This window comes from Eubalaena glacialis, chromosome 7, assembly GCF_028564815.1.
Source record: "Eubalaena glacialis isolate mEubGla1 chromosome 7, mEubGla1.1.hap2.+ XY, whole genome shotgun sequence".
Classification (NCBI taxonomy): Eukaryota; Metazoa; Chordata; class Mammalia; order Artiodactyla; family Balaenidae; genus Eubalaena; species Eubalaena glacialis.
The window spans coordinates 76,568,833-76,586,130 of NC_083722.1; the positions used below are offsets into that span (position 1 = coordinate 76,568,833).

The 17,298-nt window shown below is 53.3% G+C and overlaps 2 protein-coding genes across 8 annotated transcripts in view; one reads left to right on the forward strand and one right to left on the reverse strand.

Annotated features, from left to right (window-relative positions):
• Window positions 1–275, forward strand: part of LOC133095480 (nischarin) — a 69,099-nt gene extending 68,824 nt beyond the window's left edge. For 6 of the 7 annotated variants that reach the window (XM_061196934.1, XM_061196939.1, XM_061196935.1 and 3 more), the window contains one exon: window positions 63–275. In XM_061196934.1, coding sequence (XP_061052917.1) covers window positions 63–119 — 57 coding nt within the window. In that variant the 3' untranslated portion in view covers window positions 120–275. Of the gene's footprint in view, window positions 1–50 lie in introns of all 7 variants that reach the window. The other variant, XM_061196937.1, reaches the window with a different exon arrangement.
• Window positions 155–16,580, reverse strand: NT5DC2 (5'-nucleotidase domain containing 2). The gene is made up of 14 exons (XM_061196949.1): window positions 16,285–16,580; window positions 4,701–4,885; window positions 4,484–4,558; window positions 4,168–4,223; window positions 3,933–4,026; window positions 3,603–3,731; window positions 3,430–3,490; window positions 3,243–3,345; window positions 3,013–3,114; window positions 2,724–2,805; window positions 966–1,052; window positions 729–869; window positions 579–643; window positions 155–494 (listed from the first exon to the last, which is right to left on the reverse strand). The coding sequence occupies exons 1-14, from the start codon at window positions 16,514–16,516 to the stop codon at window positions 233–235; spliced, it is 1,674 nt and encodes a 557-aa protein (XP_061052932.1). The 5' UTR covers window positions 16,517–16,580; the 3' UTR covers window positions 155–232.
• Window positions 16,581–17,298: the final 718 nt, after the last annotated feature.

The following is a 17,298-nucleotide window of genomic DNA, read 5'->3' on the forward strand; positions in this document are numbered from 1 at the left end:
GAAAGGGGACCCAGGGCCTGGTCTCGGCCCAGCCACTAACAAACAAACAGTCCTCCCCTCAGGACTCGCTCCTGGAGGACGACTTCCCTGACACCCAGAGGATCCTCGAGGTCAAGTGACGCAGACGCAGCCGGTGCTGAAGCAGAGGCATGAGCAGGAGGGAGGCGGCTTTTATTGCCCAGAGTGGGTGGGACAGCAGGGGCTGGGCCTGGTCCAGACAATAAAGGTACCCTCAGCGGATGTGGGCCATATCGCCAAGGAAGGGTGTCTTCATGCATCCGGTGCAGAGCTGGTCCATCCAGAGCGGTGCCTCGTGCTGCAGGGGCGTGCGGCGGGGGTAGAAGGTGAAGTCCACGCGGTAGTTGAGCAGACAGCTGAGGGAGGCCATGTAGAGGTCGGAGAAGCGCACCAGGCGCCGCGAGAAGTAGGTGGGGTTGTGGAAGGTGCGAAAGATGCTCCCGAACTGCGCATTGAACAGGGCCTTGGTGATGCACCTGGGGAGGGAGATGTGGGCACTCACGGGGGGCTCCTGAGGGGGCCGGGCTGGGGCTCCTGCCCAGGCCCCACCACTCACTCACCTCAGCTCCTGCCGCTCCTTCATCCAGGCGGCCAGCACCTGCCGAGACTCGGCGTCCTGGTAGGTCTGGGGGAGACAAGGGGTGCTCTGGGCGTGTGCGGCCAGGCAGCGGCCCCCCCACCTCCCCGCAGACGTCCAGCTGCCCCCACACCTGCATACGCTCCAGCAGCCCTGTGAGCGCCTGCTGCCACGTCAGCGAGTGCATGTACTGTTCCGTGTTGATGATGCGGATCTCTCGCTCCAGCTCGGGGATAATAGCACCTGTGCGCCAGCCGTGACGCAGCATGAGATCCTGGGGGGCAGGGTGCAGGGCAGGCAGGGCTCAGCGCCGGCCAGGAGGTTCCCCCTCCCCTCCCCACTGCGACCCATCCCCGCCTCCCGCTCTCACCGCCAGGTCACTGTAGAGGTGGTCTCCGAAGTAGAGCACACGGGGGCCTCGCCATTCCGTCAGACGCAGGAAGTCAAACAGGTTTCCCTGGGAAGAGATTGGGTGGCGGGGGGGGGGGGGGGGACCGGGCTAAGCCCAGTGTGCCGAGGGGGCTCCCCCAGGGCTATTCTCCACCAGTCTTCCCAAATCCCTAATCCCCAGAGGCAGCAAGGCCCCTCTAGCCGGATGCTGGGCTGCCCTTTCCCGTGGCCTCGCTGTCCCCTCCAGGCTCCGGAAGGGGGTCTGCCTGGGGCATGAAGGTCTCCTATAGGCTTGGCCTGGTGCCCTGGGCCTCCACTCCCCGTGCCCTCACAACCCACCCAAGCTAGGGATTGAATCCACTCTTTGTGGGAAACAAACTGCAGCAGTGACCCCATGGCCCTGAAGCAAGCAGGCCACCTCAGCCTGAGCCCAGAGGGACCCAGCAGACCAATGGCAGTCCTCACTGTGAGGCCGCCTGCCCCTCCTGCGCCAAAGCTGGAGAAAAGATGAAAACAGCCAGGCTCGAGCACAGCAGAGGAAGCTGGCAGGGGAGCAGAAACTGGGGCAGGGGTTGTGGGGGGCACAGAGCACGAAGTACAGCAGCCTCCGCAGGGCAGGCGCCCACAGCCCAGAAGTGAGAAGAATATACACCCAGCAAAAAGGAGTTACTAGAAGCAGTCTGCGGGTGTGAGAGGCCTGGGGAGGTGACAGCCATGGGGGAAACAGGTAGCTGTGAAGGACTTAATGGTTGAAATAAGCTCAAGCAGAGAGGGTGAGGAGCAGGGGACCCGGAGCAAGAGGGAAGTATGAGCGGGTGGAGCGCTGAGGACGTGCCAAGTCAGGCAGGAGGGAGCCTGAGGTTCCAGCAACAGGAGACGGGGAGGGGAGAGCAAAGGAAGACGAGAACCACGCACACAATGAAATTTCAGAACATCGGGCATACAGAAGTCTAAAACCTGCCAGAGAAGAAAAATCAGTGTTCCCCACAAAGATGCGTGACCCTCCTCAGGCTCAGCCAGGATGCCAAGACAACAGGGAGCATCAGCCTCAGAGCCGAGGGGAAAAGCTGGTGCCCAAGGGGGCCACAGACAGTTGGGGGCCAGCAGGGTGGAAGGCTGAGTAGTCGGCAGGGGTGAAGGGCTGGGACCTTGGCACCAGGCGGCCCGAGGCTGCTCCCTGTGGCTGTCACTGGCCCGACTGCTGGCTTCCTCCCTGCCCCCAGCTTCTGGAACCTCCATCTCCAAGAAGTCCAGCTCAGCCAGGATTTCCACATTCCATCCAGACCCAAATGCCTTAATCACCTCCTGCTCGCAGCCACCTGACACTTCCCCACCAAGCACAAGGCCCCTTCTCATCTTCTTAGCCAGCCAGGAAAGGGGTCTCCTCAGAGGCCTGTGCGCTGCCCCCACCAGGCTCATCTGGCTGCAGCAGAGTGCTCAGCCCCAAGCGAAACCAGGGCCATTTATTGGGCACTTGGCAAATGCCCGAACAACCTAAGAGCTTTACACCACCACTCAAGTAGAGTATTATACCTCTTTTACAGACGAGGAAAGCACAGCACAGAGAGGCCCAATTGCAGGCCCTGGGAGCCACTTCCTGTGAGGGGACAGAGCCACAACAGAGGTGTGGTGGCTGGTCAGGGCCCAAGAGGCCATGCGGCAGCCCCGCCACAGCCTGGGGCCGTGGCTGGGCCCTGGGATCCCTACCAGGTGCAACTCCCACCTAGATGGCTCTCACCTGCCGATAGATCTTGCCCTTTTCCAGGCGGGTGATACGGTCCCAATGCAGTGAGCCCTTCTCATCAAGTTTTCTGAAAGGCCTAGGGTGGGTTGAAAGGCCTAGGGTGGGGTTAAAGGGCCTGATTTCCAGTCTGTGGCAGGACCACAGGCTGGACACCTCCCACTCTGCAAAGGCCCACCTGCTCACCTGCCCATCAGCAAGGGGGTGCCCCCACCCCAGGCACACAGGGCGGCAAGCAGAGGCCAGTCCCCGCTCCCTGGGCCCATTGCCCCTGCCAGGCCCATACTTGCGCCGGTCGGTGAAGAAGCTGGGCTTGTCTGCCTGGACGATGACCACGTCGAAGAGTTGGCGCCAGTCGGCACCCACCATGTGCCGCATCCCCTTGTCCCTGGGCAAGGGTGGGACAGAGTGGGACAGGTGGCAGGTGTCTGAGGGAGGCTCCAGGCCTGCCCACCCCAACTCAGGCCCCTGCCCTGCTCCCTCCTCCCACGGGTTGGGGGGCACGGGGGTGCTCACACGAAGCTGAAAGGACTGTTGGTGATGAGGAACAGCTGTTTCCCGTGCGCCACCAGGCGGCTCAGGACAGCGAACGTCTCATCCCCTCGCAGGATGTACTTCTCTAATGGGGGGAGATGGGAGCTTGTGAGGGCCAGCCCTGCACCCTGCCCAGGCAGGCCGCAGCAGGGCAACCATCCCCCCTTACCCATGTCCCGCTCGATCCACTGGTACATAAGGCCCTTCACGTGCACATCTCGAATGGCGTCCTGGGGGCAGTGGAGGGACCGTGAGGCCACAGTGGAGCCCAGGAGGACCTGCCCTGCTGTGGCTGGACTTGACCTTCCCTGCCACACTGGGAGGCAGGCCTAGTGCCCTCACCGTCACATCCTTATAGAGGTGTGCTTGGTCAAACTCCAGGCCATGGCCCAGGAAGTGGTCCACCACGCAGGAGAGCAGTGCCATCTCTGGCAGCGAGAAGATGTCCATGAACTGCTTGATGGAAGGACCCTGAGGAAGGACCACTGACTCAGCAACCCCCAGCTCTGGAGACCCAAGAGCTCCAAATCTGTCTTGGGACACTGGTGGAGGGGCACAGCCTGTGGGTCAGGGCTGGCCCACCAGGGTGTGGGCACTGCCTCCCAGGGAGCCAGCACCCACCGTGAGGTCATGGAGCTGGCTGCCCTGGGCAGTGGCAGACGGAGCGAGTACCTTGCCATAGAAGCCACTCATCTGGTACAGTGGGATGTGCTGGGTGCCCCCATATAGGTCGATCACCTCTTCGTCTGGCACAGGCTGAAGGCCCCTGGGTGGATGCAGAGATCACCAGTCCGAAGTGGTCCTGAGCCCGGGCCACGGTGTAGGGTGGGGGACAGTGGGGTGACGCAGGACAGTGTGGACCTGGAGCAGCAGGTTGGGGTGGGGTCAGGGCAAGGTCAGCACTGACCTGTAGGCTGTCCCCAGTTGCACATAATGGAAGGCATCAATCTTCATCAGAAGACTCTGAGGACACCAAGGGAGTAAGATGGGCAATGAAGGACTTTGCCATTAGCTCTGAGCCAGCCTTTGCTAGCCCCCATGCCGAAGCCCCAGCTGGATGGTACCAAGGGTTATCATGTGCCAAGAGGAAGCTACAGCTCTGAGGCCAAGGGAGTAGAAAGATGAGCACCGCCCCCGCCCGCATAGGAGACGGGCGGCTAAGAAGTAGGTCTGATATACATCCAGTCAGGAGGAGCCAGAGAGTCAATGGTCTAGCCACTCACCTTCTGAATATCATAGTGGAGGCCACGGATGGCAAAGCTGGGGTTGTAGTCATACTTTCGAATCCCCTCCGGGTACTGTGAGGGGAAATCAGGTCAGGCCTGAGCCAGCGGTACTGACAGACCTGCTGGCTGGGCAGCTGCTTCAGGGGATCAATTCAGCCACCCATCCAGGGGCGCCCCATGATCCGGCCTGGGACCCCTACTTGTCTGGCCTCACCTTGTAGTGCTCAATCAGGATGTCACGGGCAGCACTGAAGATCTCTGGGTGCAGTGTGTCTGCATACTGGGCCAGGGTGTAGTCATAGTCGAAGCCATAGACCTCGACATCGCGCAGGCTGATCTCGTTGTTGGCATAGATGGCCGCTGGGTTCAGGAGACTGCAGACCTCAGGAGGCAGGAGGTCTAGAGGAAGGAGGTGTAAGTATAATGAGGATGATCACGAAACACCCTAAAATGGTACTCTTAGCTCAATGCAGCAGAAGGTCAAACTGAGGCTCAGAGAAAAGTCACTCGCCCAGGGTCACATGGGTGGGGTAAGGACCCTATGGGTCCTGGATTATACCACCACCTGCAGCCTACCAGTTGCTCTGAGCCATGCCTCCTCCAGACTCTCATTAAGCCCCATGGGACACTTGGCTATGCTCTGACACTTTCCACCTTGCCTGAAGCTGGGGTTGGGACTTAGGAACATTATCAAGGTGAGGGGTACTGGGTAGCTCCACTGCTGCTCAGGGCCCCAGCTCTGTGCACCTGCCACAGGTCTCACAGTGAGGCCCCTCTAATCGGATTTCAGCTGCTCACCGGTCCACGTAATGACATTCACTGCCCCTGGAACTGAGCAGGACCCTGTGTGGCTCCTGTGTACAGAAGCCTTTCTGTCCCCCGTTTCTTGTTTATAGGGAACAGACTCCAGCCTCCATGACCTCCCCTGGGTTCCAAAGGGCAGATTTGAACAGCTGCTCGTAGGGAAGGGAAAGGATGAGGAGACAAGGGAGGAGCAGCCGAGAAACAACCTGAGGCAAGGTTTGAGGAACCAGAGGAGCTCAGCAAGATTAGGAGACCAGGGCTTCCCTGGTGGCACAGTGGTTAAGAATCCGCCTGCCAATGCAGAGGACACGGGTTTGAGCCCTGGTCTGGGAAGATCCCACATGCCACGAAGCAACTAAGCCCATGCGCCACAACTACTGAGCCTGCGTGCTGCAACTACTGAAGCCCACGTGCCTAGAGCCTGTGCTCCGCAACAAGAGAAGCCACCTCAATGAGAAGCCTGCACACCGCAATGAAGAGTAGCCCCTGCTCGCCACAACTAAAGAAAGCCCGGCGCGCAGCAATGAAGACCCAGTGCAGCCAAAAATAAATAAATAAAAATAAATTAAAAAAAGAAAAAAAAAAAGATTAGGAGACCACCTGAGACAAGATTAAAGGAGTGCAGACCCTGCACACACCCTAAGCTTATCAGCTACCCCACCCTTGAAAGATTGCTATAAAAAACTCACCAATTTCTCCCCAGTTGGGAGATAGTTTTTTGGTGCAGGAGCCTGCTGTGTCCCCCTTTGCCTGCCAAAGCAATAAAGCTATTCTCTTCTACTTCACCCAAAACCCTGTCTCTGAGATTCGATTCGGCACTGGTGCAGGGAGGCTGAGTTTTTGGCATCAAATTTGGCGCCCAACATGGGGCTGACTCGCGGACAGTCCTGGGGTGGGGGTAGGGTTCCCTGGCTTGATTGGACGCGCCAAGATTTTCTCCATACCAGCCTCATTCAAGAGTGGAGGGCTGGAGAATTCCTTGAGAGGCCAGATCACCTGGGACCCTTGCCTGGGAAGGCTGAGCCCCAGTCATACCCCATCAGCCATCCTGGCAGCTGGAACTCCGAGGCGGGACTAGACAGTGGAAGAGTGGTCCCGCTAGGGACCACCCTAGCGGCTGCCGAGGCCATCTTTGCCTTGAGGACATTCCTCTCTTCCTCCTGCCTGGACCACCCTGGACTTCCTACTCCAAGGAATTATTTTGGGGAAGCAGAAAAGTAGCATTTGAGATGTCACGACACCTCGGCTAGCGTTTGGGGAAGTCCCCCAGCGTGTACTCCGAGGCCACTTTGACCCTGTCCATTTGGGGGAACCCTGGTTCCCATTTGGGGGATTCTCCATTCCAGGAAATCCCATTTGAGAGGCGTGCCGCTTGGGCAGAGGTCACGGGCTAAGTGGGACTTGGAAGCCCATTTGGTTTTGGTTTCTGTTTGGGTTTTTGGTTTCTTTGGTTTGAGGCTTCTGTTGCTGGCTAGGATTTTGGTTTGTTCTTGGTCTGAGCGTGAGTGTTCTTTCAATCAAACATGGGCAGTGCTTCTTCTTTGATTCCATCTGATAGTCCCCTGGGGAAAATTCTGGCAGACTGGTCAACCTATAGCTATCAACCTATGACGAAAAAGAATGAGATTCTATTGTAATTCTGTTTGGCCAATGTACATTCTTAAAAGTAAGCAGAGGTGGCCTTTGTATGGTAGCCTAAATTATTATTCTATTCTTCAGCTAGAATCGTTTTGTCACAGGAATGGAAAGGCTGGGAGTTCTCTCCACTCCATATGGGCTAGCCGCTCCGGGCTTTCCAAGAGCCAACTCTGGGTTTGTTCTTTTTCAAGAACTGAGCCAATCTGTTTGGAAACCTTTGTCTGGGAGTGGAAGTATAATTTTTAAACTACACCTCCTCTGATTTTCTGTGTGGCCATAGCTTATCTGTCGTTTGTGCTTTTGTGTGTATTGTTTTGGGGTGAGCCACTCTGGCTTGCGCAAGGTGGCAAAATTCTGCCTGCTCATTGCGAGCCACTTTGAATTCTCTGTCTGGGAGTGGAAATGGAATCTTTGGGCTACACCTTGTCTGATCTTTTGTTTGTGGGACCATGTTTGTTGTTTGTATGTGTGTGTGTCAGTACTTGCACTGACCGGTTGAGACATCTGTCGTGAATAACAGGGCTCACATGTGACAACAACATCAGTGTATCCTTCCCTACTGTGTGGGGCTTTGCCTGTGGAGGAATGTTGGTTGGGATTTTCCCTTTTGGACTAGCCTTGTTATAGGTGACCAGAGCTCTGTTCCATCTCTGTACACCCCCTAGGGTATTTTTACAAAACTGGGAGCTCTTCAGCTATGCTCCCATGAAAAGGAATTGGTATTTCTTTCCCCCTGTGCCTAGGTCCTCAGGAACACATGTTATCTAGACCATCTCTAGTTCCTGAGACTGAAGAAAAAGGGCAGGGGAAAGAAGGCCTTATTAAACTCAAGTGGAAAAACTGTGAGCTCTCTGGTTCTGTCTTTATGTAGAAGTTAACTTGTAAATGAGCTCTGTTTAACTGACTTAAAGGTAAGAGCTTACAAGTTAAATCTAAATGTCTAAAAAATTGGCCAATATAAATTTTGGACCACACGATCTGGGAAATATTCAGTACTGAATTGATATCTGTTATTGAAGGTAGCTTAAGCTTGTTGGTTTAATTAATAGAGACATGTCTTTAGAATCATCAGTGTTAAGTAAAGCAAACAAGGTTAAGAGTTTTTGGGTAAACTCTTTACGAATAAGTATTTTAGGAATGTCTACTTAAGAATAATCTCTCCAGATGCTTGGTAACTTAAAATTGTAGAGCTGTGCTAAATTAAGTTAAATGATGGAAGTTTATTGAATAGGTAGGCCATTTCCAAGTAAAATAAGATACTGAAACATTAATTACTGAATACTGGCTTCCCTTTGCAGAGAGACTAAAGGTATTTAGGAACTAAAGGTATTTGGTGCCACCCTGTGATTCTGTATAAGAAAGCACATGTCTGGGACTTCCCTGGTGGTCCAGTGGTTAAGAGTCTACCTTCCAATGCAGGAGATGCGGGTTTGATCCCTGGTCGGGGAACTAAGATCCCACATGCTGTGGGGCAACCAACTAAGCCCGCATGCTCTGGAGCCCGCGTGCCACAACTAGAGAGAAGCCCCGCGCGCCGCAATGAAGAGCACGCATGCCACAACTAAGACCCGACGCAGCCATAAATAAATAAATAAATAAATGAATAAATGAATGAATATTTAAAAAAAAGAAAGCACATGTCTTTAGAAATTATTGGTATTTATGTTTATCAATCTACAGAGTGCTGAAGACAATTCACGGTTGCTTAAGGAAAGTAGGTTGTGTGTTTTGAACAAAAGATGGTATGAGGAATGGTACTGCATTTTCCTAAGGAAAAAAAAAAAAGTGATTTTTGCCCTAGAGCTGGTTGATTTTGAATGGAAAAGAAAGGGGCAAAATATGTTTACAGAAAGTTGTAGAAGGTCTGCGGAAAAGGAAAAGGAAATTTATTTGGGTAAATGAATTTTGTTGGGAGTGGGCTGGGACAAGACTGGATTTGGTTTCTTCCTCTAAAGTTTTCTTGAAATACTGCTTTTGATAACAGCTTGTGAGTTCCTTTGCCTTTAAGTGATCTGTATTCACCTTTGTTTAACTGCATCCTTTAAGTCCTTCTGTCATTTATAGACAGTTATTGTACTCTGATGCTTTTGCAGAAGTGCTTCATCTTCAAGATTTATGTGAAGGACCTTTTGATAAATACAGGTCTCTCATAAATTTCATATCATACCACTGAGCTGGGTCTACTGCTCAAGGCACATGTACAATGCTTGTGTGACAACTGGGTGTAAATGATAAAATATATGTCCTATAAAGTGTTTCCTCATTAACATACCTCTGAGCTTGTTCACGATACCGCATCAGTTTTCCCCCAGTGTGGATTAACTAGGCAAATATAAAGGAGGCCTAACATGGTGGGATATGATCTACAACCAGGTCAAACAGCTGAATCACCCCGGCATTGAGGGACAGCTATTTTGATTATCAATGCTTTCTATTGAAAGATTTGCAATCAGAGGGAAAATGATGAAAAAAATCTGCATGTATTGAGGTGTGGGGAAGTCACTGGCTTATACATGGTTTAACTTTAAAAAAAGGCCTGTTTTGTAGCCTTTCAGACACGCATTGTACATCTGCTTTGACACTGAGGAGGGGAGTGCATTTGAAAGTCAAAATGGAGTAACTATGGTAAAACTAGTTGACCACTGTGTATGTGATTTCGGACATATTCCTGTATTGTTGCGAACTTGAATTTTCTGAGCTACATCAGACTTGGGATGCCACAAGGATTTAAAAATTCCCCCACCCTCTTCAACAAGATTTTGGCTAAAGAAAAAGTATCAGAAGTGACAAAAGCTCTTCTTAAGGACATTATTCCTAGGTACGGCCTTCCCTCTACTATTCAGAGTGACCATGGATCTGCTTTCATAGCAGAAATAACACAAACAGTAAATAAAGCTTTAGGTATAAAATGGAAACTTCACTCAGCATGGAGACGCCAATCTATGAGAAAGGCTAAGAAGATGAATCACACCCTGAAGAACTTTTGCTAAGCTATGCCAGGAAACTCATCTAAAATAGAACAAGGGCTTGCCGATTGCTCTCCTCCATATATGGGTGGCCCCTAGAAGCAGGCGAGGATTGAGCCCTTACGAAATTATATACAGGAGACCATTCTTGGCTCCTAAGAGTAAAGAAAGAAAAACAGTTCATGGTGCTGGGAAAGTTGGACAGCTGCATGTAAATCAATGAAGTTAGAACACACCCTCATACCATGCACAAAAATAAACTAAAAATGGCTTAAAGACTGAAACGTAAGACATGACACCATAAAAATCCTAGAAGAGAGCATAGGCAAAACATTCTCTGACATAAATCGTACCAATGTTTTCTTAGGTCAGTCTCCCAAAACAAAAATAAACAAATGGGACCTAATGAAACTTACAAGCTTTTGCACAGCAAAGGAAACCACTCAAAAAATGAAAAGACAACCTACGGAATGGGAGAAAATATTTGCAAATGATGCGACAGACAAGAGTTAATCTCCAAAATATACAAAGAGCTCATACAACTCAACAACAAAAAAACAAACAACCCAGGGAATTCCCTGGAGGTCCAGTGGTTAGGACTCTGCGCTTTCACTGCTGAGGGTGCGGGTTTCATCCCTGGTTGAGGACATAAGATCCTGCAAGCTGCACAGTGCGGCCAAAAAACAAACAACGACAACAACAAAAAAAAACAACAAAAAACCACCAATCAAAAAACAGGCAGAAGACCATAATAGACATTTCTCCAAAGAAAACATTTAGATGGCCAGTAGGCACATGAAAAGATGCTCAACATCACTAATTATTAGAGAAATGCAAATCAAAACTACAATGAGGTACCACTTCACACCAGTCAGAATCCCTATCATTAAAAAGTCTACAAATAACAAATGCTGGAGAGGGTGTGGAGAAAAGGGAATTCCACTCTTGGTGGGAATGCAAGGTGGTGCAGCCACTATGGAAAACAGTGTGGAGGTTCCTCAGAAAACTAAAAATAGAACTACCATATGATCCAGGAATCCCGATCCTGGGCATATACCCAGACAAAACTATAATTCAAAAAGACACATGCACCCCTACGTTCACAGCAGGACTATTCACAATAGCCAAGACATGGAAACAACCTTAACGTTCAACAGATGAATGGATAAAGAAGATGTGGTACACATATACAATGGAATACTACTCAGCCATAAAAAAGAATGAAATAATGCCATTTGCAGCAAACATGGATGCAACTAGAGATTATCATACTAAGTGAACTAAGTCAGAAAGACAAATACCATATATATCACTTATATGTGGAATCTAAAATAGGGCACAAATGAACCTATCTACAAAACAGAAACAGATTCGCAGACAGAGAGAACAGATTTTTGGTTGCCGGGGTAAGGTGGGGAGGTGGGGAGGCAGAGGGATGGACTGGGAGTTTGGGGTTACTGGATGCAACTGTTACATTTAGAATGGATGAACAGGGACTTCCCTGGCAGTCCAGTGGTTAAGACTTTGCCTTTCAATGCAGAGGGTGTGGGTTTGATCCCTGGTCAGGGAGCTAAGATCCCACATGCCTCGTGGCCAAAAATCAAAACATAAAACAGAAGCAATACTGTAACAAATCCCATAAAGACTCAAAAAAAGAAATGGTCCACATCAAAAAAAAAAAGAAAAATCTTAAAAAAAAAAAAGAATGGATAAACAACAAGGTCCTACTGTATAGCACAAGGAACTATATCCAATCTCCTGGGATAAACCATAATGGAAAAGACTATAAAAAAAATAATGTAGGGCTTCCCTAGTGGCGCTGTGGTTAAGAATCCGCCTGCCAATGCAGGGGACACGGGTTCGAGCCCTGGTCCAGAAAGATCCCACATGCCACGGAGCAACTAAGCCTGTGCACCACAACTACTGAGCCTGCGCTCTAGAGCCCATGAGCCACAACTACTGAGCCCGCATGCCACAACTACCGAAGCCCACATGCCTAGAGCCCGTGCTTTGCAACGAGAAGCCACCACAATGAGAAGCCTGCATGCCACAACAAAGAGTAGCCCCCGCTCACTGCAACTAGAGAAAGACCGCGCACATCAGCGAAGACCCAATGCAGCTTAAAAAAAATATATATATATATGTGTATAACTGAGTCACTTTGCTGTATAACAGAAATTAGCACATTGTAAATCAACTATACTTCAAATAAATAAATTAAGCAGTATGTACAACAGATTGGTCAATTGTTAACCGCTATGCATGAGTTTGTGTCTCACAGGTCTCCCCCTCGCCTGGAAGCTCCCTTTCATCCCTTCAAAGCAGGAGACAGGGTGCTGCTGAAAGTGTGGAAAGAACAAGAACCTGAGCAGCAGCTTGAAGAGAAATGGAAGGGACTCTATGATGTTCTTCTTACCACTCATACCTCTCTAAAACTGGATGGAGTAAAACCGTGGGTACATCACACTAGAGTAAAATGATCACCAGAGACTGACCAGCCACGCCTGCCTACAGCCAGCAAACAAGACTCCTAAGAAGTGGACATCTCACCCTTTGGGAAACCTTAAGTATTTGTTCCGACAAGTGGAATGAAGTTTTGTTTTCTTATTCTTTCTCATACCTTTTACTTTTCCCCACAAAACTATAGATTCATATGCTGATTCTCTTGATAATTCTAACTGCTGGATATGTGGTGAGCTTCCTATTTCCGGGTCTTCAGGATTGACTTGGTGAGTCTTCCCCCTTACAGGGAATTGTTTGGAAACAACTGGCTACAACAGCCCAGTTCCAGACTGGGTTTCCGATTTATTCTCCTGAATTTCTAAGGAAATGAGATCTACACCGTCTACTAAAGTTCCAGTTGTCACTCGTTTTACCTTTAACTTGGGTCTGTTGCACCAAAATGGCGGACTAAGGGATTGAGATCTTAATCATACAGGACTCCTCGGATCCAGGACTAGGAATTCACGTATTTCTAATATTTCTTTCTTTCTTTTTCTTTAATAAATTTATTTATTTATTTATTTTTGGCTGTGTTGGGTCTTCGTTGCTGTGTGCAGGCGTTCTCTCCTTGCAGCGAGCGGGGGCTACTCTTCATTGCAATGCACAGGCTTCTCATTGTGGTGGCTTCTCTTGTTGCAGAGCACGGGCTCTAGGTGTATGGGCTTCAGTAGTTGTGGCGTGCAGGCTCAGTAGTTGTGGCTTGCAGGCTCTAGAGCTCAGGCTCAGTAGTTGTGGTGCATGGGCTTAGACTTGATTCAGCACTGGTGCACAGAGGCCGAGTTTTCAGTATCACCTCTAGGCAGGGAACATTGCTAATTATGACAGGTGGGACATGTGGTGGGTTCTGGGTCATTACCCAGGCTGCTCTCCTCTGAGGATACAGTCATAGCCACTCCAATCCCCTGGCTGCTCCCTAGGGGCTGAGGGTTCCCAGGCTTATCTACCTTGGTTTCCCCATCTGTGCAGTGCCCGGGAGGTGGATGGGGAAAGGGCACGGGCTTTGAGGTCAGAGAGAGCAGACCAAGCCCTCCCTCGCATGGCTGTGACCTCAGGAAAATTACCACACCTTACCTTTTGGGGCTCAGTTTCCTTGTCTCTAAAGGCGGAATAAAAATTATATCAACCTACAAAATTAAAAAGAGGGTCATACAGAACGTGCTCTGGGCAGCATTCCCACCTGGACCCGTGGCAAATGTAGGATTAAATGGGCAATGCACCTCTGGAGCCCGCATTTCCCTGTCCCCAGTTTCCCTCAAGGAAACGGGTTGCAGGGAATCAGAGGGGAGCAGGCAGGACTAGGTGCACACACAGCACACTGCCTTGCAGGGGCTCCAGGTGGCCCCGTTCCTGAGACCTCTAGCCTGTGGCTGAGGCCCAAACAGCCCAGGCCTCCAGGGAATTAATTTTTGTCTCAGACACAACAAGTTGTGATCTTGAAGCAGAAGCCCTTGGCCATGGAGCAGACATTTGCCTCAAAGGTCCCTTTGGAACACAGGCTCCACACCCATTCCCTTTCCTTTGGAGACAAGTACAGAGTGTGGGTGGGGGAACAGGTGTGGCTGGTTCCTCTGGTGGCCCTTAGGCCTGGAAGAGCAGCTGCTTCAGATTCGTGGGTGCAGATGGAACACTCCTCACCTGGGTGCACATGAGACACAGCTGACATCAGCTCTTTATGAAGCTGCTTCTGAGATGTCCCTTCCCACGGTCCTGAGTTCCTGGGTGCCATCTGTGACTCTCAGCACAAAGCCCAGTAGTTCCCCAGGAGGGCAGGGGTCTGCTTGGCTGTGCAGCCCCTTGCTGGCACTGAGTTCTGGCCAAATCCAGGCTTTCGCCTCTGCCCTTGAGGATATTCCCAGGGACGGACAACCCTCCCAGGAACAAAGCAGGATGGGGAAGCAGCCCACAGGCCTGGCCTCCTGACCCAGCTTCTAGACTGAGAAAACCATAGCTCTGGGGGCCAGAAGGCCCCAGTTTCTTCCATAGGTCTGTGGTGGTGCATGGGGTCAGGTGAGGAGATATGCCCCCCACCTGCACCAGCCTCCCAAATTCACTGGTCTCACTGTCCAGCCCCCACCTTCCAGGCCAACTCCTCCCAATGGCAGCCATGAGACTCACTTGTGGGGGCCATCCTCCCAGCTGCTGCTGGTGCCTTAGAGCCCACTCTAATCCCATGAGGTGATCACACTTATTCCTCCATCATCCAGAGGAAGAAACTGGAGTGCAGGGAGGTAAAGTCACTTGCTCCAAACCATCTAGCAATAGGCCATGGAGTTGAGATTTGAATTCAGGTCACCCTACCTGCCTCAATCACTTTGCCCCTCCGCCTAGCCTTCCAGTGTCACCACACTGAGGCTGGGGGGGAGGGGCTGGCCTGGGGCCTGGCTCCCTGGCAAAGTTTTGTCCACAGGTATCAGCATGTCTCAATGTCCAGAATCTCCCCCAAGAAAACCCAGCCAGAAGGGGATAGTTAGGACCCAGGGGTGCAAGGCTGGTCCATCTTGGCACTCACTATGGCATCTTGGAAATGACCTTGCCCTTATCACATCAAGAGGAGCTTGGGGGGGGGTCTCTGTGAAGATCTGAAGATCCAAGTGGGCCCTGAGTGATAAAGCCCACTAGACTTCCCTATGTCTCTCCCCCACACCTACAATGTAGGCTTCTCAGGCTGTTCTACAGAGGGTCTTCTCGAGGCCCAGAGCAAAGACATCTCCTTAAACGGCACCCCATGTATGCCCTGTCCACTGGGTGGCATGGATGGTCCTGATAGAGGCCCAAGGGCTTCAAAACCACCATTCCTCAGGGCTTATTCTGCCTTCAGCTCCTCAAAATGTGAGTCCTGTCCACCCACACTACTCCCAGGTCTCTACACAGCTGGAGTGGAAGCCCTCGTTCAGGCAGTTGGAATCTTCCAGACAGGACCACTTTGTCTTATCAGACGACAAAAGCTATGTCACTACCGGAGGGGCTCCTCCTGAAGTTGCCCTGTCCCTTCCTGGTCTCTTTCCGAGACAGCACCACAACCCTGTAACAGAGGCCCCAGTACCGTGTTTGCCGATGTAAGACACTGAGGGTCCGAGAGGAAGAGGCTTGCTGAGCGCCACCCAGCTGGTCAGTGATAGGGCCAAGACCCAACCACATCTGTCTGCTAAAGAGGCAGGGCCCCAGAGACCAGAACAAATATCCAGCCCTTTGGCCTCACCAGGGTGCCCTGGGGCCTCATCTGCCCGTTTTGCAGAGGGAGAGAGGACAGAGTAAGTGCCCTGGCCAAGGAAGCAGCAACCCTTCTGGATTCCAGGGGACTTGGGCGACTTGGTGTCGTTTCTCCAAACAACGCCTTCCTCTCCTGGGCTGAGAGCGCGAGACTCCAGGGCGGAATCTAGAGGCGTCCGAAGAGTCTAGTCGGCATCTTTTGAGTCGGGAGTCTCTAGGAGCCCGCTCCGGCCAGCGCCGCCGGCTGGCTGGCTTTGTCCCCAGTACTCCCGCCCCAACTAAGGGCCCCGAAGAGAACAAGGGGTTGGGGGCGTTTCCGCTTCGGCCTCCCAACAGGCGGGACCCTGAGGAAAGACGGCGGGGACCGCCTTCCGGCGGCCGCTACAGGAACCCCGAGCTCCTGAACACTGAGCGGAGGAACAAACCGCGCACCCGCCCGCCTCCGGGCGTCCCCAGAAGCCCCCAGGACCCTCCGCCGGAGTCCCTCCCGAAGGGCTGCCCGGCCTTAGGGCTCTGGGGCCCCGGCGAGCCCCACCACGGCGCTTCCCCCGAGGAGCGGCGCCCGGGACGACTCGGGAGCGGTGCCCTGGAACTCGGTCCGTCGGTCCGTCGCCCAGGCTCGCGTGTGCCGCCGAGAGGGCTACACCCCCGGCGCTCCTCCCGCTCGGGCTCACCTACCGTGCACCAGTCTCCGCATGTCCTGGTATCGAGCCCACAGGTGTGCGCTGGGCTCGGCGCCGCCGGCGGGCGCCGAGGCAGGCGCAGAGCGCGGGGCGCCGGGGCAGTGGGCGCCGGGACCCGGGGGGCCGCAACCAGGGCAGGAGGGCGAGGACGAGGCGGCTCGCGGCCCGCCGTGGTCTCGGCGCGGCAGGTAGCGCCGAGCGGCTGCCCGCAGCCCCACACCCGCCATGCCCGCTGCGCGCCGCCCACGCTGCCCTCAGCCCTCCGGCCCGTCCGCCGCCCTCCTACTGCGCGCCCGCCACCGTGGCCGCGTGCTCCTCACGGCGGCCGGCCAATGGGCGCGGCGCGCGGAGCCCGACCGCCAATGGGAGCGTCCCTATGCCCGGGGGGCGGGAGGTCCCGGACGGGGCGGGGCAGGCTCCCCGACCCCCTCCCCCAGTCTCCCGAGCGGCCCAGGAGGACTCTGCGCCCCCCTTCGGAATCTGCGGCGGCGATGGCGGCTCCTTCTTTCCTCCCCTAGGGAGGCTGGAGGGCCTAAGAAAGGCCGTCCCCGCGAGGCTCCGGACGGCCAGGGCTCGGAGGGGAGAGGGCCAGAGCGCGGCGGGTCCACCCCGGCCCCCCGGCCCTCTGTCTCCCCCTCTGCTCCCGGGTCCTCCCGCCCCTTCCCCCACCTCCTGTCCTCCTGACCTCAGATCCTCTGCCCCTTCCCCCAGTCCTGCAGCGGGGGTCCTGTTCCCCGCCCCTCTCCCCTGACGGCTCTGCTCGCGGACCAGAGACCGGTCCGTTTCACTCACGTCTCTGGCGGATAAAGAGTCCTTCCCGCGCGCTCCCCGCTGCCAGCCCCACGCTGGGTGAGACTTCGGGACCCGCAGCGCAGCCGACGTCCGCTGAAGCAGACGTCGCTCCCTCTCTGTGCCTTACACAGATGATCTCTGTTAACTTGGAGCGAGGCGGTGGGCCAGGGGTCACTGTGCTTGCCTGGTTCCTACCTCAGCAAATGGCCGCACCGAA